Here is a 27,947-nt window from a genome sequence, read left to right on the forward strand (position 1 = left end):
CTCTTTGGCGACCTAGTTTGGGATCAAAAAACAGGTAATGTAGGCACCTACCGGTGTGCTTATTTTAATACCATAAATAATCATTATACAAACATGTCTGCTTAAATAGCCTCTGGAACTGTCAATCGTTTTGTGATTTTGTTGGAAATTCCCAGTAGCGTCTGAGATTTAAGGCTCCAAATGGGAACTGCACGGCCCCAGCGTCCCTGGCCCTGCTTTCTGTTAACACACACAGTGCAAACACTCAGGCCTTGCCACAAAAACCAAAGCTGCCTAACGTCCTCAATCCTGAGTAGCCTTGAGGAGTTACCTTTTTCAGAAAACAGAAAAATGCTTTTCTTTAAAAGTAGTCAAATCAGTCTCTCTTTGCCCTTTAGAAAGAAAACTTACTGATATTGATATTGAGGACCAATGGGCTAATAAAAACTGAACTGTAAGCCCTCCTTGTCTCCAAAATACAAAATAAATGAACAAGTAAACACCCACAAAGAACAAAGAGTAGCATGGTGGTGTATCTATGTGTAACGCTGGTATTAGACATTTACAGAGAGATTCTCTTTATTAAAGCAACTTGCCTTTTCAATTTTGACGATAAAATAATGTGTGGGTAGCCCAGGATTTTGGGGGAAATATGTTGAAGTGTGTGCCTCTGGGCACTAGAAAAACAGAAGGGGCTGGGGGCAAGGACTTCGTGAAAAAACTCTATGAAACGAGTCACCTCATCCCCACCCAAACCCGAGGACTCCTGAGAACACGGCTAGAGGGAGCAAAGACCAAGATTTCTGTCTGTCACAAGGACAAAAGCATCAACAAGGAAATGGTCAAATCCAGGGGACATCAGCAATTTATTTTTTGAATGCGTGTTGTGTGCCTAGCTCTATCCTGAGTGCTGGGATCACAAACACATTCCTGACATTTAGAAGGGGACAGCGCCATGTACACAAGGCAAATGAGTCATGGGACAGTGAGTTGAATGTCATAGTAAGGACTAAAAGAAAGTGCTATCTATAGGAACACAGGGATGGAAAGCTTGATTCTCCTGGGGGATCAGAGACTTCCTGGCCAAAGCAGTATTTGAGATGGACCTAGGAAAATAGGTACACTTTAGATGGGCAGATCTGGCAGGTGAGACGGGGGAGTGGGCACATAGAGAGGGTGTCTGAGGCTGAGGAAATGCAGTGATGGAAGGCTTTGAGGTTGGAATGCCAGGTGCATGGTGGGGGAGGGAAGCAAAGCCGTGTGGCTTCCCTTTCTCCTGCAGGGTTTCCTAGGATTTCTGTGAAGAATGTAGATATCCCTATACTTGCTTTATTTGTCTGGGAATGAGACATTTTTGTCTCAGAGAGGATATGTCATTGGTACACTAAGAACAAGTACTTAGGTTCCCAAAGGTGGTTAAAGGCTTTTGAAACTGGATTCTATTCACTCATTCAAACTTCAATGAAGTTAAGGGAGTAAAGTATTTGAACATTTGAGTGTGACTCTGTGTGTGTGTGTGTGTGTGTGAGAGAGAGAGAGAGAGAGAGAGAGAGAGAGAGAGGCTGTGTGCTCTAGCTCCCTTCTTCATCCCATAACCCATCCAGTGTTCCATCTGAAAAGAGCTTCCCCTGTAATAAAGACCAGGCCCTGATGCCCTGTGGTTGGTCAGAGATGACCACTCTTGACTTCTTGGGGGTCCAGGTAAGAGGACCCTCAGCTGTAGGTCACCCTCCCAGCTCACCCAGTCATTCATTTCAAAATCTTTAATCACCTGAGCAGTCCTTGGAGAAATGATCAGGAAATAAACACTGAACTCAGCACATAATTCCATTTCCACAGCTTGCAGAGGTCAAGAAGAGGTAGGTGAAGCAGGAGAGGCGGCTGGGTGCTGTTTCTTTCGTAATGCTGGGTGCTGTGTCACGTGGGGTCCTGGAAGCCCTGGCTTCACCCACACTGTGGGGTTGGGTGCAGGTGTTCTCCCCGGTCACTCCTCTAAGTCAGTCATGACCCTGCTGTGCTCAGATGGATAACGTGAGGCGGAGAGGGAGGAAGGAAGACTGGGGAAGATGGAATATTTTTGCATGTGAGTGTGGTAACTTCATTTGGGAGTGAATACACTAGAAGAAGGCAGGGGGACCCGACTGGGGGGCAGAAAATAAGTGCCGCTGCGGAGAGGAGGAAAGCAGGGCTCAGAGGTTGATAAGTGAAGCAACAGCACGGTCAGCTCTGAGGAGAAAGCTCAGCCCGGTCTGGAAAAAATTAATCTGGAGAAAATGGGATGAACTGTGGGAGCCCAGAGAGCCTGCTGCCGGATAAGCAAGCTGCGTGTTTTGCAGGAGGCAGGAAGGGGCGACCGCTGCGGTGTAAGTCGCTGCCTTCCTTCCCCCCCCACCCCCCCCACACACAAACCAGAAGTGCCCAGATCCACAGGGGTGCCCCCGATGTGCCGCCCCACACACGCTAGCACTGCCCCAGCCACGACCCAAGAGCAGCAGAGATCAGGTTCGTAAAACAAAACGGAGGCAACCAAGAGAACTGCAGCAGCCTGGAAGCCCACAAGTGGTGAGAGGAGAGTGAGTGTGAGAGAATACAGCCCCAGCCTGAGACCACTGGAGCAACTGGGAAGGAGAGGGAGGCTGCCACGCGGTGACAGTGGATCTGGCCCTGCCCTTCGGCTGGTACTCTTTGGTACTCCCCTCAGACCCGGGCAGCCAGGACCCCTGCCCTGGCTCTGATTATTAGAGGGCACTGCTCTGTCCTCCCCTCCCACCTGTACCCCTTCCCACATGGCAAGGAATCCAGAGCCGCCTGGAGCCTGAACTCCACACCCACACCTTCTAGATTATGCTCCGGTACCCAAGACGTCAGAATTCCCCATCTGAGTGGCCCTGAGTCTACAAGGGCTCCGGGGGTCCTGTCCTTCGGAAGGTGAACGACACCGCTGAGCCTCTGCACACTTAGGTGCGAGGGGAGGCTGAGGGCGGCTGTTTGCAGGTGTGGTAGAGGCTGGAGGGGTTGGGAAGGCTGTGGGTGTGCAGGTGCCCAGGTGCACACAAGGGCCCTCACAGTGCTGGGTGGGGCTAAGGGTGGGGGGAGGAGGGATGGGCCTTCATCAGCGTTCTCACCCCGGGCCCCGGAAAGCAGAAGTTGGGAGTGGGCCTGCGCCCCTTGTGCCCCCAGCAGTTTTGCGAAAGAGAACCCAAAGAACCCCCAGAGCACGGTTCCTCTTCTCGGAACCCCTACCCCCAAATGAGCTGACACTGCAGGGGCCTGGCCACTCTACCAAACCATCCATCCTGCTACACAGGAGAAAAACCAGAGAACAGCCCAAATCCCCACGTTCCTGTCCTCAGAGCAGCTCGTTTCCTTTCTCCAAATACCCTTCGAACATGGGAGGTTTTGATAAGCTAGAAATTCACCTGAGGCAACGACTACGCTATCAGACTCTAAGATGAGGCAGGAGGAAGAACCACAAACATTTTTTTTAACTTGTAAAAACATGGGGGCAAATCATTCCGCACCACTCAGGCACATCCGGTGTTATTCAGACAAACACTTATGAAAGGCTGGGGATGGAAGGATCGAGGTCTGGGAGAGCAGGACGGTGAGCCTTCAAAAATAGTGACAATGGCTGTCATTTTTCTAGTGCAGAGACCGTCAGCCCAAGCGCTGCTCTTACCGGAAACAGCAGAGCCGGAGTGCCTGGGGTCGAGGCCCAGCTCTGCCACTTAGGAGTTGTGTAGCTTCAGAGGAGTTCTGTAATGCCTCTCTGCCTCAGTTTCCTCATCTGTAAAATGGAGATCAGTAACAGCAGCCTCTCTCAAGATTGCTGTGTTAACACAGGTTAAACGCTGAGAATGGTGGTAAGCACTCCGTAAGTGTTAACGTATTACAAATGGTCGCAACTCTCTGGGGTAGGAATTATTACCCCAAATGTGCAGATGAACGAGTGTGGCTTGGGTGGGTCTGTAGTTTGCTGGGGAGCAGCAAAGCCAGGATCCCAAACCAGCCCGGCTCTAAAGCTCATGGTCTCTCTATTAAACCATGCTGACCTCTGGCTGAGAAAACGGCTTCACTTGGAGAAGAGAAATGGAAGGCAGTTCTTTGAAAGGCTTCCATAGAGACTCCAGCGGCTGGAACAAAAGTGCAGACTGGAGAGAAAGATTTTTACTGTGTCAATAAGATGAGCTGTTTCAAAAGTAGTAAATCCTCCAGCATGAGATGTTCAAGCAGACTTGTCAGGGATATTATAAATTAGCATGAATTAATTATGAGCGAGTTAAATATGAATTAAAGATGAGTGAATTAATATCTTTAAATAAATCATTGGCAATATTTTGAGTTACAGTGAATTTGACGAAAAATATTATTCCCCCCCGCCAACTATACATGGACACCAGGTTTTAAAAAAAATCACATCACAGCATAAATCCCAGCATCACAGGGACGTGCTAGTCTGCTTCTCAGGTTTCATCAAGGCCTGAAATGCCCTGTGGAAAACAGACCCTGCCTCTCCATTCCGCTGCACTGAGACGGAGGGAGAAAGGCCCGGGGAGGTGCCGTCACCCACACTTGCCATTTGCCCCCAGTGAATGGAGGCATAGCCCAGTCTCTCCTAAGACAAATGATGCCTGAAATAGGGAACCGGATGTGCAGAGGGCTGGCTGAGAGCGAGGAGCGGGCAGATCACCGCAGCGGAAGTCGTAACACGCGGCATCCAATGGGCAGATACAAACAGTGCAGAGCTAAAGAAAAGAGCCATCTCCTGCCGTGTGCTCCACTGTGTCTGGGGTTAGGAACGATGTCTCTTTATTGACCTAATCCATATATCTAACAAAGAGAGCCACAAAACAACAGCCTATCAGTGACACCGCAGAGGCTGTGATCACCACGACGATGACGCTCCCGGCCATGTTGACCAGAAGGCCCAGGCCGCCTCCAACCAGGATCTGAGCCAGCTGCACCATGCAGGTGAGGGCGGCGCAGTCCACGCCCTGCCCTCTCACGCTGCCGTCCGGGCCCCCGCACCGGGCCTGCTGCCTCTGCAAGGGAAGCACAGGAACAGCGTTTGATCTGCACCGACTGTCCTTCAGCGCAGAAGGCAGCAAGCAAACTTCTTCTATAAAAAGCCAGGTAATAAATACTTGCAGCTTGTGGGCTGTTGATCTCAGTTGCAGTGCAAAAGCAGCCGCAGAACGTAAACAAGGTGGCCTTCCAACAGAATTCTATGACACGGGTATTTGAATCTCATGTAAGTTTCCCCTGTCACAAATATTATCCTTCCACTGATGTTTTAAAAATCATTTTAAAATTGTCAGAGAATTCCTAGAATTCCTGTCGTGCCTGTACACGACAGACTGTACAGAAAAGCAGGTGGCAGACCACGTTCGGCCAAGAAGACAGTTTATCAACTCCTGATTCAAGCTCCACCCCCCTTCCTGCACCGCTCTTCCCCACCTGCCACAAAGTCTTAAATTCCACCGTTCACACCTATGGGAGTTCAATGGTTAAGAACGCAAAATTATCTCTTCAATAAATCAATAAGTCAATAAATACAATGCAGTAGAAGCTCAGTAAATCTCCCATTCCTTCTCTTCCCTAGTGGTTACAGTTCAAACATTTTTAGAAGGATGTTGAATCACAGATATGTGTAGGGGTAGCAACATAAAAAAGCAATTCAACCTTTCAAAATATGGTTGCTTCTTGCTTAGTAGATTAAGATTAGTTTAATATTAAGATTAGTTTGATATTTGGTCGGAACTGGTTGATAACATTGCCATTTATTGGGTATCATATATGTGCGAGGCCTTGTGCAAGGCTCTTTCACATACCTTACTTCATTTCGTTCTTACCACCTCCCTAGATGCACGTATCGTAATCATTGGCCCCGTGATAACAATAATGCTACCATTTTCTGAGTCTTTGCCAGGTGCCAGGTAGGCATTATGCTAGGCAGATTACCTGCACTATCTGGTTTCATTTAATTTTCCGACAGCTCTCTAAGGTGGGTGTGTCATTCCCACTTCATTGATCGGAAAACTAAGGCTCTGAGAGTTTGAATGATAATTCCTATACTATTAAATGAGAAAAAATCATCGTGCAGGAAAACGCACATTATCCTTTGAATAAGAAAGGGAAAATAAGGAAACAGATTCATAATCGCTGGATTTTCATTAAAAGATACTGGAAAAATAGACAAAGACCTGACGAGAGTGGTTACATGTAGGAGCCCAGGGTGGGGAGGCGAGGACAGGGAAAGAGTGGAGGGAGGGGTAGGCGGGAGCTACATGATGCACACGTACACGTATATCACTGTGGCTGTTGAACCACGTGATTGTATTACCCCATCTAAACGTGAACTCATTTTGAGTGATATTTAATAAATAAATGAATAAGATCCCCAGTGTCACATAGCTGTCAAAATCGGGGGGGGGGCAGGATTTGAATCCAGGGTTCTCTGAGTCCCAAGCCTCTGTGTTTTGGGCCTAGTACCATCCAACTCCCTCTTGGAGGGATAGTTCTTTATGATAGCTGTCTCTTTAGCAGCAAAGCACCTGCCATGCACTGAAACATTAGTGACCATGTCTGCCAGGGAAGAGGACAGCTACAACTCTTGTTTAAAAGGTTTTAACACCTGGTGCAACTCTCTCCTGCTGTGTTTACCAGATCAAATGATGAAAAAGAAGGCCAGCGCTGCGGTCACATGGACGCGTGTTCAGCGTTTTTGCTGTTTCCTACTGTGATGCATTAAGCTAGTAGCCATCTCTTTAACTTTTACAGTTAAAGAAACGTAAGCCTATTTTCAGGGGGAAAAGTTGCATATCTGGATAAGAAAACATGGTAATCTTAGAGCAGAAATACCGAACCTAGTGCTTTTTTAGCGCAGCATGGGTCTTGCCCTCTGGCTTGAGTTCCGAGATGGAGATGGGGCGGGCCTCCCTTGAGGCAGCTGGTGAGATGACCACCTGCGACCAGCTTTCCTCCCTGCACACAGGGCATGACTTACCAAAACCCGGACTTCCAAGGAAAACGTTGCTCAACCAGTAACTCCCGGAAATTGCACCAGGCACCTCTGCAGTGGTTGAGGGCCTGGGCCCTCGTTGTGGCATCCAGAAGCACTGCAGGTACGCTGGACATGTCATGAGCCCAGAGTTTCCCTCGTTTTGTCTCTGTGTGATTGTGGGCTGGTTTCTCAGCATTACCAACCTCACCTTTCCTAATCTGACTAATGGGAGTAATGGTACCTGCCCGACTGCTCCCAGGTGCACAGGGCTTCAGAGTAAGGAGGGGGTGGGCTGGGAAAGTGGTCAGGCCTTGGCTAGACCATCGTTACATGTGGCTGGACATCTTAGTGCTGCTGTTTCAAGAAGCCCTGTTCTCCAGCTCTGCTCTACATTTTCCTAGCAAGCTCCCCCAGCCTCCAGGTGAGTCCGGACGTCACTCGGTGCAGAGGTTCAACAACACACCTGCTCTTCCTGCTGCTCACGGTGGTACGCGGTGAGGAGGTTAAAAGGCACGGTGTACAGGGTGCTGGACATCACGCCAAACAAGGTGCACATGACCAGGCTGGAGTAGACATTCGGGAAGAGCCCGATGACGCCCGTCCCCAGGCCAAACAGCAAATACCCCATGAAGTAAAGACCCTTTAATCCGATGTAGGGAACCAAAGCTTTCTGAAAGTCTGTGTGTGGGGAGAAGAGAGGGAGAAATTACAGCTGGCAGTGCCTCACATCATCTCATAATTTCAGACAACCTTTCCTTTTGAAGATTCACTTTTTTTAGCCTTCCTTTAACACTGAGTCAGGAACAGAAGAACCTCCTTATCTGTGCTTGAAAACAGCTGGCTTTTGGAATAAGTTTTGAATCCTTTGTGTAAAGAAGAGCTGGAGATTGCCTTGCTGGGTCGATTTTCTTTTCTGCAGGGAAGGACCAGGCACTGTGTACTGGGGAGCTGAATAGCAACGGGATGCAAAAGAGGCGATTGAAAAGCCCGCCTTGGTTATGGGACCCTGGGGCAGCAAGCCATGGAAGAAAACCGGGTATCTTTCCGATTCACAGAGATCTAGCCTAACAAGACCAAAATGACAATCCAGGTCTCTATTAGCCCCACAGCCCAAAGTCAGGCTGGAGGAAATTAACACAACCAGATTACACAGAATGATCCAGCTCATTCAGTTTCTTTGCCCCACCTGAATGCCATCTGCACAACCTGAGAAGGAAGTAAAGAACATACATCACCTGTAGATGCTCTCCCTGCCTTGCCAGCCCTTCCCAGGCTGGTCAGGGGGTCCTGCTGCACCGGACACCTCCCCCTCGCTGGCGCCTTCACCCTCTATGGGCAAGTTCCACAACTTCTCAAAACCTCAGTTTCCTCATCAGAAAATGGAACTAATAAAACCCTTCTTGGTGGTTGTTATCAGGATCAAATGAAGTAAAACGTCTAGGAAATCACCCAGCCCAGCGCCAAGCACACAGAAGACATCCAGTTAATGGTGGCTATCATTACTTCAATAAATACAGAGTTTGCTGAATATGGTTGACTTTTAACTGGGGTCCCCTCCCAGCGGGTAAACTTGGCTTGCTCATAAAGAACTCATGGTAGAGCTCATTTTTTTAAATTGGAAATTCAGCTTTAAAACATTTTACTATGTTTTCCACCACAGTAGGGAAAATCCCTAAAAAAAACCTTTATCTTCCTTTTTTAATTGGTTATTTTTTTTTACTTTTTATTTTATATTGGAGTATAGTTGATTAACAATGTTGTGTTAGTTTCAGGTGTACAGCAAAGTGATTCAGTTATACATATACATGTATCTATTCTTTCTCAAATTATTTTCCCATTTAGGTTGTTACATAATACATGTCAATCCCAAACTCCCTAACTATCCCTCCCCCCTCCCCCTTCCCCCCCTGGCAACCATAAGTTCTTTCTCTAAGTCTGTGAGTCTGTTTCCATTTTGTAAATAAGTTCATTTGTATCATTTTTTTTTTAGATTCCACATATAAGTGATATCATATGATATTTCTCTTTGTCTGACTTACTTCACTCAGTATGACAATCTCTAGGTACACCCATGTTGCTGCAAATGGCTTTTAATCCGTACTTTCCTTATCTTTCCTCTGCCCCATTCTACTGGAACACATGGACCCAGGGGATACACAAATGATAGATACTAGAAATGTGCCTACTCAAGAGTGAAATTTTCCATATCTATTCAAATAATTATTGGATTTACATTGCATAGACAAGAAACCTAATATTTATTACATTTGTATCAATTATGTATTACATTTGTATCAATTATGGAATTCTGAAAATGTTAAGTGGGCAACAGTGCTTCCTCTATTAAATTCATGCCATGCTTGGAGGGCTGTTGTCAAGGTTGAGAATAAAAGCAGTATAAATTTAGGTCAGTTTCTGTTTGCTTAATGATTACATTTATGTGGAAAACGTAATCTAAGTTGTCTCAGTACCTAAAAGATAACCATCAGTATTCATTAGGGAAATGCTCTCACTAAGTGTATAGGCCAGCCAGGAAGGAGGCAAAAGAGGATAAAGAGATATTTGGAAACATAACTAACTTCACTACGAAGATGGAAAGTCTAGCAAAGAATGCTTTATTCATAAAGAGAAAGCAATAAGTTTAAGGGCCAAGTTGACTTGTCCTCTGCTGGGTCTGACGCCAACTCATACTGTACTTCTCCTTAGGATTGTAGGGAAATGATTGATTTAAGCCCCAGCTATGGATAGTAGTGTATGATATGAACAATTGGCTATATTTCAGTACTCAGCGTGGCTATACTCATTGATCTAAGTGTGCCTGCTGTGCAAAGGAGCTTAAAAACAAGTCCCTTATCACCATTCCCCATGCCCCGCCCAGCAGCCAGATAACACTGCTAAGCTCTGTCTGGATAGAAATTCTGGGTCTGCGCCTGATGTTATGTGATGAGTCCAGAATACAGGGTTATCTGGTGTGCTCTGGAATTGAGGGAAATGATTGATTCTGCCCAGAGTGGGTTGGAGTGCAGAGGGAAAGACTTGAAAGATTGCACAGAGAGGGACATATTGGAGTTGGGTCTGGGTCGGGAGGTAGAAACAGCAGTTCAGGTGGAAGAAACTAAAAGCAAATACACAGAGGTGAGAACGTCTGTGCAGTGGGTCCTTGGAGGAGTTCCTGCGTGGGAGTGACAAAGGTCCAAGTGTGAGCCCGGCCAAACTGTGAATCCCGGAGTGCCAAGATCAGGACTTTTACTCTATCTTATGGGCACGAGAGCCCCTGAAGATCCTTGGGTAGGGCTGGTTGGTATTTTATAAAGAAAATTTTAGTTCTAATTCACAGTGATAGGGATCCCATAGATTTATGCATTAATATAACTTTAGAAAATTATTCAAATAGTAGGTGTTCTTTATACACAGGGATTTTAACTGGAAAGGCTCTAAAAAATAACATGCTTTTGAATTTTCAAATGCCATGAAATTCATACAGGAACTCAGACTAGACTAATGGAAGGGTCCCTAGAAGGGATTTTTTTGAGGAAAACAAGTTAAACTTGACACAAAATTCAAATACTAATGACTTTTAGAAAAATGTTTTCCTCTTACAAGAATGAGAATAGTAGTAAATATTCCCCCCACCTCTTGAAAGCACAAAGGGATTGAGATGGATAATTTATTAAATCCTTTCAGTCTAACACTCCCTGATTCTAGGTAGTTGAAATCGTCCTCCTGGAGTTTTCTTTTCTTTTTCTTTCCTTTTAGTATATGTGCTGCCGAAGCAAGCACCCTGGAGTTTTCTTAATTCGTACACTCTAAGGGGGGAAAAATGGGTTTGCTGAGGAAATGTAAGCTTGAAGCCACCACTATTTGGTTACCATAAATTTGAAAGTAATGAATTTTATGGTTTTATGATTATTGGGCTCATGAATATGCTTATGTTAGGTCCCCTTTTCCCAATTGTGCTATACTTTGAAGAGATTTTTCTTGATCTCGAAGCAGGTTTCCCACTGCGCTCTGGCTGAGCAAAGGGCTAAATGCCAGACTAGGGGTCATTATATATATTCAGCCTCCATCCCCACAAGTAGCACGGTTCAGTGACAGAATGATGCCCCTGAGAATGGTAACAGGGATTGTCCCCAACGCCTCCCCCCCAACCTCGGCCATACCCCTGCTGTCCCCTGGGCCTGTCCAAAGCCTGGAGGTCTGCCCTGGGGACCAGCTATTCTCCCCACAATGCTAGAGAAGCTCTCAGATTTCCACTCCAAATGGGGGACCTGCATACGTTTTATAGGCCAGAGTTTTTACTTAATTCAGTGTGTACAGCACTTGGAGACTTCCAAACAAATTAGCAAGCACAAAACAAGCCTGTGTGATGCCCTAGAGTTGGAGTACATCCGTTTGGACTTATTTAAAACCAATCCCAGAAATCCCTTTGTTTACAGTGTCCTCACAGGTAATCTTAGCCAAGGGGGGGTTAATAGACTCCAGACCCCATGGAAAGCTGGCGTCTGAGAAGGTAAGCTGTTGTTCTCAATCTGGAAGAGCGGCCCTGTAACATACCCGCCCATCTGAGCTTAAGTTATTTTATATGTTCATTTTGTCACCTAGCATATTAACCATCCCTCATTTTCTGTCAAGACTGATAAGCACATCTATGAAACGCTACCGATGCCCTTATTCCAGCAGAACACAGACCTAGCGTTAATCAATAATCTTGGCTGTGGCTACCCCTCATCCATCCAATACTTCACCATATTGTTTACAAGATTTCCTGTTACTTTCCAAAGTATTTTGATCAGGATCCCACTGACTGCAAGTACAAAGTAATCACTGAGGAAAATGATACCCAGAATTCACTAGGGAAAAGGCTACTTGATGCGGTCCTTTCTAAGGAAATAGTTTTTCCTGCCCTCCATATATATTTATCAAGAATCTGCCATCTTAGAGAGCAAAAAAATAAATATAGAAATACAGATGTATAAAATCCAAGATTCCGCTAGCCCTTAGAAGACATCCTTAGGAGGAGGAGACTCACAAGAATAAAGTGAGGAAAACACAGAGTTGATGCACAAACCCCAACATCCAACCTCGACCCCTCTTTGGTAGATGAGGAACTCTGTGGAGTTGTGTGCGCTGTAGGGGTCCCCATGGTACACGATCTGCAAGAGAGATTTGGGGCCATTGAGTTACCAGTGCAGGGTGGTAAGGACCCCTTCTCACACGTTCTGCTTCTTCACCCCTTCCTGGGACTCAGACCTCATTCTCCCATGAGCACGTCACCCTTTCATCCTTTCACACCTCCATTCAAGGACCCTCAGGAGGTCTTAATGCATAAAGTCTAAACAACATCCCCCTGGATTTTTAACACCCCTCCTTCTGCCTAACAGCTGGCTCTACCTGCCATAGGCAACCCGGCCACCCATATTCTGGTACAACCAACAGGCTTCTGACTCATCTCTACACATGCCATTCCTATCCCTGCCTAGAATGTTTTCTCCTTCACCCCTCCCTCTCCAACTCCTTCTCACCTTTCAAGATCCAAATCACACTGCACCTCCTTTATTAAGCCTGCTGTGACCGCTACAGTTCACCTTGATTTTTCTTCCTTATTTGTTGTATTTGATCAAGTACTGGTCCCATCGCATAGTGTCCTCTAGTTGTGTAGGGTGTAGCAACTTCCCTCTGGAATCTCTGTAAGCCAGCTCCTTGAAGGTACTCTTTCCTACACTCTTGCTGTGCCCATCTTAGAGGCTGGCTCAGAAGCTCCACAGGTGCTGATGGAGGGACTGGTGTGTGAGATAATGAGCGTGTGCACAGACATGCCCCTTACCTGGCCCATGAAGTCTGTGAAGAAGAGCATGTTGGACAGGAAGGCGGTCCATCCGATGAGGTGGCTGATGCAAAGGCAGCGGTAGTGGGGAGGCATGCTCAACGGCGCCCTCAGCAGTGACTTCATGGTCACTGCCCTCCGAGTCTGGAATAAAAGAGCAAACAGGTGTGACGTTCAGTGTAGACACACAGCCAGCTGTGGGAGCAAAGCATACGGCCGTGTTACATATCCGTCAGTAGACTATCACACGAGGTCGCACTTCCTGGGCGCGGTGCCCAGGTTTCCGCTGAGCGTTCTCAGAAGAGGTGCTCTGTTAAGTGCGTACAGGTACTTAGCAGTTTCAGGTCAGGAACAGGGCTTTGGGGACATGAGGGTGAAGGGACTGGAAATAAAGCTTGCTTTGAGCCAAGATGTAAGACACATCTAGCTTCCTATCTTTGAACAACAGAACTACTGCCGAGGATGAAGCTCATAGATCGAAGCCAGCCCCTAGATGGTTAAATTCTTAGATTTCTTGACTCTTTTTTTTTTTTTTTTGGCTGCGTTGGGTCTTTGTTGCTGCGCGTGGGCTTTCTCTAGTTGCGGCGAGAGGGGGCTACTCTTCGTTGAGGTGCGCGGGCTTCTCATTGCGGTGGCTTCTCTTGTTGCGGAGCACGGGCTCTAGGCGCGCGGGCTTCAGTAGTTGTGGCGCACGGGCTTAGTTGCTCTGTGGCATGTGGGATCTTCCCGGACCAGGGATCGAACCCATGTCCCCTGCATTGGCAGGTGGATTCTTAACCACTGTACCACCAGGGAAGCCTCTTTCTTGACTCTTAAAATGTAGTAGTCTGAATTCCAAGATGGCCTCTATGATCTCCATCCTCATGATTCTGTTCCGTTACATGGCAAAAGGATTTTGCAGATATAACTAAGGTTGCGAATCAGTTGGCTTTGAGTTAATTAATAGGGAGATTACCTGGGTGACCCTTATCAAGTCACATCAGCCCTTTAAAAAACATAGAGTTTTCTCTATATTTCTCCCAGTTGGCTGGGAGCAGAAGGGGAAGCCAGAAAGTCTCAAAGCTCAAGAATTGCTGGCTGTGAAGGTGAAGGGGGCCACCTGGCAAGGACCTGGGTGTGGCCTCTAGGAAATGAGAGTGATCCCTGGCCATCATCAGTTAACAAGAAAACAAGGACATCTACAACCACAAGAAGCTGGATTCTACCTGCATGAGCTCGAAGCTGATTCTTCCCCATTGGAGCCTCCAGAGGAGAAGGCAGCTTCACCAACACCTTGATTTCAGCCTTTTGAGACCCTGAGCAGAGAATGCAGCTAAGCCCACCCAGACTTCTGACCTACAGAACTGTGAGATAATAAATGGGTACGGTTTTAAGCTGCTAAATTTGTGGTAGTTTGTTATGTAGCAACAGAAAACTACCACATAGAGCCAATCAGCTCCCTGCTCTGGGCCAGGTACCTCCTCCTAATTTATTTCTCTGGATCCTGCCATCAGCCAACAGGTGTAGACGAGCCCTATGTCAAGTCAGAAGTGAGAACATTGTAGAACACACACACACACACACACAATGACTACATATGCCCACAATTCTTTAATCTAGACTTAAATTATGTTAAAACCAGAGGCTATAATTTATTGGTATCAGTAGCCTTGAGAGAATGAAAAATTTTGAACTACTGACACAACTGTTTTGAAATACAAAAAATGGAAAGAGCCTTTAATAGCTTGTCATATGAGAGAAGAAAGAAACCTCAGGAATATTAAGCAATCACCTGCCCTGAAGACACTGAGACAATAAACATTAACCATGACGGGGTAATGGGTCTTTCTTGTCAGATTTTTATTTATTCTGAGTCTTGACATAATGATATTGGGTCCTGGCTCATTTATTTATAAGACAGTCTCCTGAGATTTTCTCTTTTAACTATAATAGCAAATTGTTTCATAGCTCTTAACCTTATATGATAATGCTTTTTATTCTTTGATGCAGAAAATTACATTTACTCATTGTAGGTTCGTTGTACAAGTTGATTTTTTTAATTCATCAGTTTTGTAGTATTTATGACTATGCCTCAACTGATTTTTTTACACTTAATCAGTATTAAAAAGTATAGACATTACCTTGGAGTTAGGAAAAATAAACATTTTCTGCATGTAGAATATGGTATTTGTCAAAATAAATGGTGACCATAACAGAAATCCAATGAAGAACTATTACTTTTTTCCTTGACCACAGGAAGAAGCAATGAAAGGTATAGACTGGGAAACAACAGCCTGATTTTCATGCCTCAAAGTGATTTATCTTCACTTTCTTTCCTTTCTTTCCAAAAATTCAAAATTTTAAAAAGTGAATCTGACCAGCAAGTATTCAGTCTCATTCCAAACATTAATTTATGCTTCTGCCTTATACATAATTTTCAGCCTGCTTTCATTGTTAACCTAATTTTTTTTCTTCCAAAAATAAATATGAGCTTCAAAATTGTGCCTAGTCTTTCTGTAAAAGCTGTGAATGTAAATACTTAAAGTCCCTTTGGGTATTTTAACTCAGAATGAAAACGCAGCTGGCTTCTTATTCACTGAGGCGTCATTTCCCTTTGTGAAGCCCTTGCAATGATTCTGAGCCGTTGGGAAATGTTTTACTGCATACGTTATGCACCTTTGTCAACTGGACATTGGGTGGTGATGGATTTATAAGTGAAAAAGGCACAGAGCCATCAGGGGGAGAGAGAACTGTACAAAAGTGCCACCAGAAGGAGACTAAATATTGAAGGGAGTAACTGATGGCATGGAGGAACTAGAGATGGATTTTATGGTATCCAGTTTGAACAATAAATGAAATAATTCAGGCCTCTTGCCATTAAAAAAAAAAATCCCAGTTCTCAAATTGCACAGCCACCCTCGTTTTGGAAAGTAATGACTTTGACAAACAAGATGGTCAGGGCCTCGGCCCTGACACCTCAGAGACACCCATTGCTCAGCTGGAAGCTCCCAAGATGCACTTTTGGAATAGAGGTATCAGATGCTTGGCTTTGAGCCTAAGATATGTTTCTCTTTTTTTTTTTTCTTATGTTGTTTTGCTTTTATTTTTTAAGTCACATAATAGAACCATTCAGAGCCTACAGTGTTGTGCGTGTGGCACATACTAATACAAGTTAATTACATTTGATGCATGTCTTAATGGTGTGGAGGGTTTTATGCCTTTCAAAAGACTTCTACTCACTTGATTTCATTTGATCATCACAACAGCCTCGGGGTAGAATAAGACAGCCTCTGCTGGGTGACCCTTTGAGGGCAAGTCATAATCTATCAATAGGGCAAAGAGGCAGGCATAATCTATAATAGCTACTGATCTTTAGTAAACCCTGCCTTGTTTTGTTCCTTAAACCCTGACATTATTTTTCTTTATTTTCAAAGTAATACTTGTCTATTATAGAAATGTTGAATATACTGAAGGGTTTAGAAAAGAAAATGAAAACCACCTGTTAGCCCATCACCCAGAGACAATAACTTCAATTAACATTTTGGGTATATATCCTTTCTATTTTTTCTCTGGATCTGCGTAGCTTTTCCCACAGTGGAGATCATTTTGTATATGTATGTGTGTTTTATCTGATATATTATGTCTTAAACAAATCTTCAAAAACACACAGATCCTTTAAGGATCGAATGGGTTCCATCGTATGGCTCTTCCATGATTCCCGTGCTGCCTTGCAGAACTGCACAGCGAGGGGGCTCCATCCTAACTGAGATCAGCAGGGAGTGTGAGTGTTCTCCCCCAGGTAGCCTGGAGCCGCAAAGGTTTAAGCAGGTCTCCGGAAACCTATATTCTCATATTTTCTCTATTTACTGTGTGATCAAGATAAAATGAAGGCTTCATCCCAATAACCTCTTAGTTCCTCCAGTTCCCTACCCAGGGATGCTGTCATTTGGAATACAAATTTATAATCCTAATCTAAGAAGTGAAGATACTTCTTGTGTCCTGAGGATGATTCAAGGCTTCTCTTATGGCCTTACATTTTTCAACTGGCTTCATCTTCCCTGGTTTGACGGTCTGAAAAGAGTAAGAGACAGGAGGACTAGAAGAAAATGCACACATTTTTCTATTAGGTGCAAAGTTTTAATTCCAAGGGATAATAGCTATTGGGGATTTGAGGATTCACAAGACTTTTCACATCAAATAAGCAAACAAAAGACAAAGAATCATTTTTAAATATCTGAACAAAAGGCAAGAACAAGAATATTTTTCCTAAGGTAATAAAAAAGAAGTTGCATCTTTACCTGTCCAGCAGGATTTTTGTTTTTTTCTCCCTGCAGCGCCAGCTCTGGGTGTACATAACCATTTTTAACTTTCTCAATAGACCCATACTCATACATTCTGTCTGATGACAATGCAAGGTCCTGAGGGGCTTGCTGTGGGGGAATGTCCTTGGCAACATCTCTAAGTGGGGCTTCAGGGATACTGAACAGATGGATAATAAAACACAAAGTGAGCACCGACGAGGAGAAGAAGAACATGACCTGGAATTCTGTGCCCAGCAGTCTTCCCAGTTCCAGGTGGGCCCAGTCGATGGCACCCAAAACGTAACCCAGGGCACCTCCCAAACCTGCAAAGCAAGCAAGCAAGAGCTGTATTAGTATTATTTAGAAGCATCTTCTCTTTCCATTTCCTTCCATGGGAAAGCTCCCTGAGGACAGCGTAGGCAGCCTGGTTATGATGGGAGAAGCTAAGACACCTTGGCCAGGAAGCATGGGTTCAAGGCCTGGCTCTAGCATGCACTTGCTGTGACCTTGGACTTCCTCACTTGTCATATGGGGATGATAATAAAAAAGCAACTTACTGGTAGGGTCACGACTGGAAAATGGACTAGTGCCAGACACGTAGTAAGCGCTTAGTAAATAGTACCACCATCTGAAGTCCTACAGCTTTCTAAACTGCTTAAGAACTAAAATTCCTGGCCCTAAAGGGCTCCAAAGAAAACCAGTTTCAGACTGCAATAAAATATAAGTATGTATTGTTGTTGATCTATTAATAAGCTTCTTAGGGTGACACAAGTTTGCAGAGACCTAACAGCCTTAGAATCTGTCTTCTTTCATCTATGAAAAGCTAAAGGTGTGGGTGGAGGGATAAATTAGGAGTTTGGGATTAACAGATACACACTACTGTATATAAAATAGATAACAAAGACCTACTGTACAGCACAGGGAACTATATTCAATATCTTGCAATAACTTATGAAAAAGATAAGTTAATGAAAGATAATGAAAAAGAATCTGAAAAAGTATATATACATGTATGTATAACTGAATCACTTGGCTGTGCACCTGAAACATTGTAAATCAACTATACTTCAGTAAAATAAAATAAAAAACAACAAAAAAGCTAAAGGTACTTGTTCCCAGTTGACAGACAGAGAAAAATAAAAACAACAGCTTAAATATGAATTTTTAAAAATCTTATCCTCTCACAGGACCTGGACCTGAAGTCTTTCTGGTGCCTCCTTTACCTGCTTACACTTAAAGACAGTGTGACCTGAGGGAGGAAAGACTTCTCAAAATCGATCCTGCCCTTATGGTCTAATATTTGAAATTCTACCATTAGTGATTCATTCTTTTGGGTTCCTGTTTTAAAAAGCAAGTGCTCCTGGTACAGACAAGACATTGCATGTCTCAGCGCCCAAATACTAAGTGCTCCTCAGATGGTCCTTCTGGCAGCAGGCGCCAGTGATGTCTGAGAACAGCGGGCTGCAGCGGGGCTGTACCATGGGGTGGGAGGTTGTCCAGGGAAGTAAGCAGATGAGTGCCAGACACACCTTCTACCTACAGCACAAGCTTTCGTAGGGCTGATCCTCTGGCAAATACCTTTACATATCAACCTCCCATCATGCCTTAACAAAGACAAATATCTACCTAGTCAGATCAGCTTTCTGTTTGTTTTTTATTTTTCTTGTGTGAGTGAAGGCTCCATTTTATTTCCCAGATAAAGACAACATCCCCACAAATCAGAGAATCAAGGAAGAAAACAGAGCTTAAGGAATTCTCTATCTCTAACCCTAAACATTTAAACTTCCATAAACTCTGACCCCAGGAACACAGATCTGAACGCCAAATAATATGAATCCCAATTTATCCAGAATGGTGGGAGAATGGATGATTCTGGTGACTACACAGTCTGTCTAGTTGCAATTTATCATAGAGGATATTTACAGATAAACAACTGTTTAACCATTGAATTCCAAAAAGACGGCATCATTATCATGCCCTGAGTGACAAAGCATTTTAAGGTGGAATTATGGGAAATGGTGGCCAATGGGGTGCAATGAAAAAACATGTTCTCTGCCAGCAAGGAATATGTGGCCTAGTTATGGGTGATGTGCATATATATAAACAGATCAGTGGCACATACGGTGACCTGTTTGGACGGTGGGCGCCCTGGTAGGCTCCGAGAACGGAAGGCCCTTGAGGGGGTCACACTGTTGCTGATTCAGAGGGGAGCTCTGGGACATATGGTGCGTCTGGATCGCCATTAGACAATGATGCTCTTTATTCAGTCATGGAGATGCCGTGGATGTCAGAGGTCGTGTGCTGAGTCAAGCACTCAACCGGAAAGAATGTACTAAAAACCCAGCATTATCTGAGGGCCTATCTAAACCAGGGTTTCTCAGTCTCAGCACGACGGACATTTGGGGTTGGATAATTCTTTCTTGGAGGCTGTTCTGTGCATTGTAGGATATTTCGCAACACGTCTGGCCTCTCCCGCTAGATGCCAGTACAACTTCTCTACTGGTTTTGACGACCACAAATGTCTCTGACATTGCCCAATGTCCCTCACGGGGCTAAATGGGCCCCAGCTGAGAACCCCTGATCTTAATTAACCCTATGAAAAACTTACACATTCCATTTTCAAAACTATCATTTGTAACTAGATCAATGGTTGTCATACTGCCATTAAGTTCTCCTATCATGTATGCCTCTTTCCTTCAAACCTATTGTTCCACTGAGCAGAGAAAATATAGAACCGAAGACCCCTGCCCATTTGAAAGAATGGATGTGTGAAATAAATCCTCCACTGTGCAACAGAATGGTGGCTTTATTTTATGAATACAAACATGTGGATATAAACATAATGGATTTATATTAAATATTGGCTCGAACACTTGAGTCCCACAATTGAAGGGTTTCCTAGTCTAGGTTTGCATCCACTAGTGTCGTGTACTTCAATAAATATTTATTGAGTGCTAAATATATAAGAAAACGCTACTAACTTCTGGGGATATAAAGGTAAATAAGCCACAGCAGCCCAGTCGTCTCCTCCTCAGAAGACAGTTACAAACAGAAGAAGCAGATAAGTAAACAGCTGCTTTAAAAGAAACTGTAATAAATGATGTGAGAACTGTGGGCTGGGTGCTCAAACGGTACAGAGGGGCTCTGAAGAGTTTATTTATTATTACAGAATTCTCTTAATCAGCATGAAGCTCATAAGAGTTCAACATATCAAGGAATCCAAAGATTTTAGAGGTAGAAGGATGTGTGTAGCTCGTCTAGTTGAATTAGATAAGAAAACCGCAGGCTACGGTGGGTAAGTGACAGGAGACCACAGAGAAGGAAGGGTTTGTAATTATGCTGATTTCAATTCCCACCTGTGTGTTTTCTAATCACGTGACCTTGGGCACTTCTCTGAAAATGGGGACAGTGACGCCTCCTTGTATGAGCCTTGTGAGGGTTAACATGATAATACGTGTAAAGCACCAGCACATACAGTGGCAGAACGAGGTCCCAAACCAAGTGCCCTGTTGACTTCCTACGGAAACCCTAATCCCAAAGCCTCATCCAGAAGCAGGAGAAGCTGACTGCTGCACAGAGGGTGACGATCTGCCTGGAGCTGGCTGAAAGGACTTTGTCATTCTAGGCCCAGTGACTAGAATCTGGGGCTCATTTGAGGGCTGAGAATTGGGCTAACCACTGACCTAGTGTGGCCTGTAGCAAGTATGGTGGAAAAAATATGTATCTCAAACCTGGAAAGAGAACTGTTTAAGAGCCTGATCTTTAAAAATATCGTTATAAAGCAGCACTTCTGAGACTCCACAATGTGCACATGAGCCACACAGGTGTCTTGTTAAAATACAGGTTGTCTTAGTCCGTTCGGGCTGCTATAACGAACATACCATAAACTTGGTGGCTTATAAACACCAGACATGTCTTTCTCACAGTTCTGGAGGCTGCCAAGTCCAAGACCAAGGTGCCAGCAGATTTGGTGTCTGGTGAGGACCCACTTTCTCATTGACAGCCATCTTCTCACTGTAATCTCACTTGGCAGACATGGCAAGGGAACGTTCTTGGGCCACTTTTATGAGGGCACTAATTCCGTTCACGAGCCTTCATGACCTAATCACCTTCTAAAGGCCCCATCTCCTGAGAGCATCACATTAGGCATGAGGTTTTCAACATATGGATTCTGGGGGGCGCAAACATTCAATCTGTAGCACAGGTTCTGATTTTAAACATGTAGGTATAGGCTGAGGCTCTGCATTCCTTTCACACTCCCCAGTGATACCACGGCTGCTAGTCCAAATATCACTGAGTACTCAGGTGATAGAGCAGTTTGCAAGCAAACTGCTCCACCCTCACCTGATATTCTTGGGAATGAGACTTTATTGTCATAGGATATTTGACCGACAAGCCACAATTGATAAAGCACAGTGATATGCAGTCCTGTAAAACTAAGGATAATTTGCATGTATTAATAGGTTTCTATGATTTGTAACCTGGTAGAACTATTACAGAGGAGTTATACTGCCTCATAGAAGGTTAATCAGATTTGTATCTAACCTAGTATTTTTTTTCTTTTGCTAAACACACACACATATACATTTATCCTGCAAGAACCTGGGGAAACTGTTCTTTATGTCTTCCCTGTCGGCTCCCTCACTAATCAGTGAAGTAAAACATGCTACAAGTATCTGAAAGTATTCCAATCCTCTCTTCTCTCGGGGAAGGGGGGAAAAATAAGCAAAATGATTTTGTTTGTCCCAAAGCTACTGTGAGACATAACTAAAAGTTAGAACATGCCTTGAAGGAATAGTAGGCCATTGGGGATATTATTTTACTAGGCACCATATTAAAACTCTGTATGGAAACATTTAACTTGATCTATTCACACCTTCAGTACGATGAGGGCCAGCAGAGGGCTGCGGGAACTTACTGAATGCTTTACTTTTTACTTCCTCTGCTTAAACTAAGAATTTTATCTTCAAAATAGTCTCCTGAACAAAGCCTAGTCGTCGCAGCTGCAACAGAGGTCAGCATCAACTCCCACGTCTACATCCAGGTTACATTTATCTCTGCTGCCAACACCAGCCTCCCTGGGGGTCCTGGAGTCAATCTCCGGGCTACTGGCCAAATCATAAGCTGGAGCTTCCAACGGGCACCTGCTGCCACGTTAGATAACCAGCCTTTACGAGGAAGGCCCACAAGTGGTCCAGCCTTCTTTATAAAGAAGGCTCCTCCTTCACAGAGCCGGGCCGTGATGTCAAACTCACACCAGAGCCAACCCCGTGAGAGCGAATGGCTCGGCAGACAGATATTGTATTTCATAACTAATGATACAGGTTGAACAACGGTTCCTCCTGGAAGAAGTCCAAGCGTATAGAAATATGTATTCCTTTTTCTTTTGTTCACAACTATAATAGGTAAAATAGGAAACTGGGAGAGTTTCAGGGCCAAGGAATCTAAAGAGAGTCTGTCTGAGTCAAACGCGGCACATACCACATGCCTGTAACTGCTTCCCTGCTTCAGGTGTGTGACTGAACAACCTCCACGCTGACGGAGAAAGAGCTCAAGGTGAGAGAGCTCGCAGTGTGCTGCCAGCTTCCATACCCCAGCAAGGTGACAGACGAAAGACCTCCACATTCCCGGGAGGCTCACGAGACAGTCGTTCTCATTCTTTTCTACGTGCTCAGAAAATAGCAATGAAAGTGTCAGACTAGGTTCCTACCTACACCAAACACATACACACTAAATCCCAGAGAGCTAACATAAGTACCAGTTACTAGGTGTGTATGAGTGTGTGTGTGAGAGAGAGAAAGAGAGACCTTGACCCCATTTGTTGATCAACAGAAATTGATGGGGGACTACTCTCACCAAGAACTGTGCTGGGCACTGGAGGTACCGCAATGAACAACACAGACAGGACCTGCCCTCCTGGAGGCTGAGTGTACAAGGAAAATCAATCAAAAAGAGGGAAGACACAAGCAGACCTGACACTCCGTTAGATTTACAAGGCAACTCGTCTCTTAAGAGATGTGAGATAATATATTTAAAGTACTGACAATGGTTTCCGTCCACCCACAACTACGCCGGTACTTCCCTGGGCCCTTCCTTCACATTCAAGCTGAGCCAGGATGCCTCATTGCTTGGGGCAAGGACATGAACGTAGAAAGCAGAGAAACAAGAATGTATCTCCTTGCTTCTGAGTTTCAAAGGCCCTCAGGCTCCAAAGGCATAGATGGTAGATTCAGTAGAAAATGTGACTGAAGAACAAGGCTTCCGCCAGGAAGCCGAGGCAACACAGGCTCAGGAGTGAGGGTGAGTCCTTCCTTCATGACGGTGGGTCTGAATGTGCATCACGGCGTCCACCGCAGCCTAACCGCTGAGCGGCTCACGCGGCCCCCTTGGAGGAGGTTCTGTGAGCAGCCCCTCCAGGACCCCAGGAAGCTTCTCATGCTGGAATCCATCCTACATTCTGCTCAGCCTCAGCTACCAGCTCTGCTAGGCCCGGTGGATTACTGTGTGATGTGGCCCCTTCTCCGAGAAACCTAGCTAGGCCTTGGTCACCGTGACCGTCTGGGGGCAAGAGTGCTGCACATGGCCATTTACCATCAAAATTGGGCAAGAGGGGACCTTGCTCCCCCATGTGGAGCAGCCCTCCCTCCTCCTGCGGACCAGAGTCAAGTGGCCCTGTCTGTGACCCAGGCATGAGAAACAAAGGGGCATCCAGAGATCTTAGGTCAACAGCACCTTTTTTTGTTTGTTTGTTTGCGGTACGCGGACCTCTCACTGTTGTGGCCTCTCCCGTTGCGGAGCACAGGCTCTGGACGCACAGGCTCAGCGGCCATGGTGCACGGGCCCAGCCACTCCGCGGCACGTGGGATCTTCCCGGACCGGGGCCGAACCCGTGTCCCCTGCATCGGCAGGCGGACTCTCAACCACTGCGCCACCAGGGAAGCCCAACAGCACCTTTTTGTGTCACCTGAAGGAAGCTTTGGGAGACAGAACTTCTGAACCCACAGAGCCCAGAGCACCAGGGCCGGAGAGCATGAAGTCACCAGTGGTCCAGGAAACGACAAGAGGCAGAGCTGCCCAGTTCTGCCCTGTGGTCCTGGACCCATGTATTCTACCTACAGCCACACAGCACCTCATAAAGGCCTTTGACCTGCAGGCTAACTGGAGCCAGGAGGGGTGCCCACCCTCTGCTTGGTCCAGTGGGGTGGTAAGGTGTGGGACGTGACTGGCAGACCCAAGCTTGTGTTCCCATCACTGGGGATGACATATGGCGTGGACTCCTGTGTGGGGTCCGCGCTCCGAGCTCCTGAGGGGTGCAACTGAGGTCTGGGAGCACTGGCAACCACACCCAGGTACACGCTTCTCCTCTGGGGACAAGGGTCCAATGAAAGTAAGTTGCTTGCCGCTCTGCCCCTCACCCTGGTGTTCGGGCCACCCCTGAGTGGGCTGGAGTGCAGGCCCCATCTCCCTCACACTGAGCTGACCGATGGAGAACCGGGCTGGGAATTCTTCCTTCCCCATCACCTGGTCCCAAGGGGATGCCCCTGCAGCCGCAGGTGTGAGCCTGGGGACAGGCCTTGGGAAGCAGTGGTGGATGACACAGGGTCAGGACAAGCTGCTTGTCTGACCTGGAATGCTCCACGTCCATCCTTGAATGCATTGCTGCTGGACTAAACTGTCAACCGAAAGACAAACACACAATGCAAGAGCTGTGAGATTTGTAGGAGCCTTGTGATCCGGCCTGCTGAGCAAGCAGAAGAACAGAGAAACGCTATGCTTCCTTGAAGGCCAGGTGGCTCCAAGAAGTCTGCAATCTGCCTTCACCCTCTAATCCCAAATCTTCCCGCTTCCCCTTTTCCCTTCGCACAAAAGAAGCCCAAATTCTACCCCGAATTAAGATGGTTCTCTAGGAACCATCTTCTTGGGTTGCTGGCTTCTGAATAAAGTCACTATTTCTTCCCCATCAAAAAATAAATAAAATAATTTTTAAAAATTAAACAAAAAAACCCACAAGGCTTCCCAGGGTAGGCAGGGCATTCATTCATGATGGGTGTGCCTATATTGGCGAATCCCTAAGGCAGTGGTGGCTGTGCTCCTTCCTCCTTGGGCTTAGTTGGGGTGGGAGGATGGGAGGTGGGGAAACTCCTCAGAACCTCCTTCCTCCAGGTAGCTTGGGGGATCCAAGAGCAGAAGGGACCAACACTTTATTTCCTGGGAAGACCCCAGGGGGATATTAAGACCTCAAGAAAGAAATGGCTATGCGGTGGATGGAGATAGATGAGCTTGTGTGTCAGGCTCTGTTCTAGGTGCTTGACATTTACGACTCATACAATCCTCAGAACAACCCTTTGAGGAAGGTACTACCACTGATTCCTATTATTAGTGGTAGTTACGTTCTAGAAAGTCTCCACAAGCCCTGAATTCATGAATAGTAAACTACTGCTCTGAGGGGAAATACAGTGTTAAGTTCCATGTGAGCCTCTAGTCTCGTTTTCATCAACTGATCAACATATAACCTTGTTTTACGTGTGTTTCTGCTTAAAGATATCTTTTTTAATATACAGCTGTTTCATTAACATGGAACCCATGGCTAACAGCACTATAACTCACACCTGAACAAAACTTATTAAACATATTTTCTCCATAAGACACATCACAACGTTCTTGCACTTATGAATCCGAGACAGTGCTGTCAGCACCACATTTAGGGCCGCTGTAAATAGTGAAATCACCAAAAAAAATGCAAAGAAAAAGATTGCCACTAAATATTCCAGTAAAGGGACATCTGTTTACAGTGTGAGAATCAAAACAAGAAGTCAGAGTGTCACCTTGATCAACCACAGCCGGGAACAAGCACATGGGATGACTCAAAATTTTTCTCCTCCACTCTGCAGATGCCTGCAGTGATCTCAAACAAGCTACAAGTATTGATTGTGACGGCAAAAATAAATTTCAGTGAGCAGATGACTTCACAAATACAGAATCCATGAATAGGGAGCATCAACTGTATTTTTATCTCTAATTTAGAGACAAGGAAATCAGAGCACGGAGAGTTTGCAGGTCACAGAGCTCCCCTCATACGGGCCGGCGTGGGAAGAGCAGAATGGCATCGGGGGTGGAGGGAGCTGAGAATCCCCAGGTTCTGAAGGGGCCGTGCAGACAAGGCTGAGAGCGAATGCAACTGTGAGCAGCTGAGTCCGACCACTGAGACACCGGGGGGCCAGGGACAGCCCAGTAAATGCCAGTGTGAACACACGATGCTAAAACCCAAATCCTCCCTGCCCTGAAACCTTTCTACTCTAAGCTCTCAGAATTTAGATGCAACCCCTGGGGAAAGGGGTGGGAGAATATTCCAAAGGGACTGACACTAAGTTTTCTCCATCCTGTGCCAATGGGGCTTAACACAGACGCAATTAAATTAAGTTTGGGGTTTGGGAATCACACCCATTTCAGACATGAAGATTCACCCAACATTTTCCACTACTGAGCAGCGGTTATACTGTTGGCTAAAAAATTTGCAGCAAAGCGATGCCAGAATCATATACTCCTTAATCAAACACACGCACGCAGAGAACTGGGGGAGTGTTTGCCACAGAGGGTAAGAGCACTGAGACCGCGTTTTGTGCTCCTGCGAAAGCTGCTGACATGTCTAATGCAATAATGGTTCCCATAAAAGCATTCACCTTATCTCAACATTTTCTAAAGGCAAGTTTCTTGATTTGAGTCTATGAATGACTACTGCTACCCTAATTCAGAGAAGGTTCTTGAAACTTCTCATTTTCTGACGTGACATGTAAAATCTGACTCCTGTTCTTGCTTAAAGATTAGAAATAGTCAAGTCATTAATGGGCCCGATTCTGGAGCCATTTGTGGCTTCCATGAGTTTTCTTTAAGCCTGCAGAACTAATATTTCAGTTCTGAGTTGCAACAGCTCGTTTTACTGTAAGGTAAATTGTTGAGCACTTTGCAAAATGCTTTAACTCCTACTAATGGTGACCAAACAGCACGGAGCACCTACGCTAGAGTGAGAAAGCTCAGGACTAAGTCATGAGCTGAATCAGGCAGCCCTTGTGGACACGGCAGGGCCTCTCGGTACCCCCATCCCAGTCCTTTCTCCAGCAGCCGCTGTGGTGACCAGTTCTAAGCTAGCCTTGGCCCTCTTTGCTCAGGTACCTTGCCTGAGGGAACCCACACTCAGGTGGGGCAGCACCCACACAAGGGAGGTTAAAACCCACGGGAGCACCCTTGGCCGGTGGAGACTGGAGCCAATGCATTCATCTCCCCAACTTGATCCTCCCAGCTGGAGAGTTCTGAGATGCACTTCATAAGGCTCCCTGGAGGGTCCTGGTGAGATAGAGGCAGCCACTGAGAACAAAGGCCAACTCTGTAATGCTTCCTGTATTGGCCTGCTCCACTCCCCCCGTTCTCTCAGTCTCAATCTCTGGAATCCTTTCCCCAATAAGCTATGTGCATACAGACCTTCTCTGGGGCTCAGCTTTGAGGTGAATCCAAACAAAAGCATGACCCAGGTCTCTGGTTGGCTGGCTGGCTGGCTGGTTGGCTTCTGCCCCTGGTCTAGTCTACTGCTACTCAGCTCTGTGACCTTGGGTTAGTCACTTACCTCTTGGCAACACAGCTTCCTCATAGGTAAAATGAGGATGTTAAAATAGAATATTGGTCTCATCAATATTTCTTCAGCATATTCCCAGAACTATTCTAAGCACTGGTGATACAGCAACAAACAGGAAAGATAATATTCCTGTCTTCAGAGAGCTTATATGTTGGCTATCGAGGCAGACAATAAACAACAAACAAATGAACAAATAATATATTATCAGGTAATCAGGAACACATCACTGAGGAG

General features: G+C 45.6%; 1 protein-coding gene across 2 annotated transcripts in view; it reads right to left on the reverse strand.

The window, feature by feature from the left end:
• Positions 1–4,006: 4,006 nt before the first annotated feature.
• SLC45A2 (solute carrier family 45 member 2) overlaps positions 4,007–27,947 on the reverse strand; it is a 32,698-nt gene continuing 8,757 nt past the window's right edge. Inside the window, exons 3-7 of one of the 2 annotated variants that reach the window (XM_029216897.1) lie at positions 17,084–17,409; positions 12,807–12,950; positions 12,012–12,135; positions 7,446–7,660; positions 4,007–5,021 (exon numbers count right to left, since the gene is read on the reverse strand). In XM_029216897.1, coding sequence (XP_029072730.1) covers positions 4,797–5,021; positions 7,446–7,660; positions 12,012–12,135; positions 12,807–12,950; positions 17,084–17,409 — 1,034 coding nt within the window. In that variant the 3' untranslated portion in view covers positions 4,007–4,796. The remainder of the gene's footprint in view (positions 5,022–7,445; positions 7,661–12,011; positions 12,136–12,806; positions 12,951–17,083; positions 17,410–27,947) is intronic. The other variant, XM_029216898.1, reaches the window with a different exon arrangement.

This window comes from Monodon monoceros, unplaced genomic scaffold (genome assembly GCF_005190385.1).
Source record: "Monodon monoceros isolate NGI ecotype Baffin Bay Population unplaced genomic scaffold, NGI_Narwhal_1 Super_Scaffold_12, whole genome shotgun sequence".
NCBI classification, from domain to species: Eukaryota; Metazoa; Chordata; class Mammalia; order Artiodactyla; family Monodontidae; genus Monodon; species Monodon monoceros.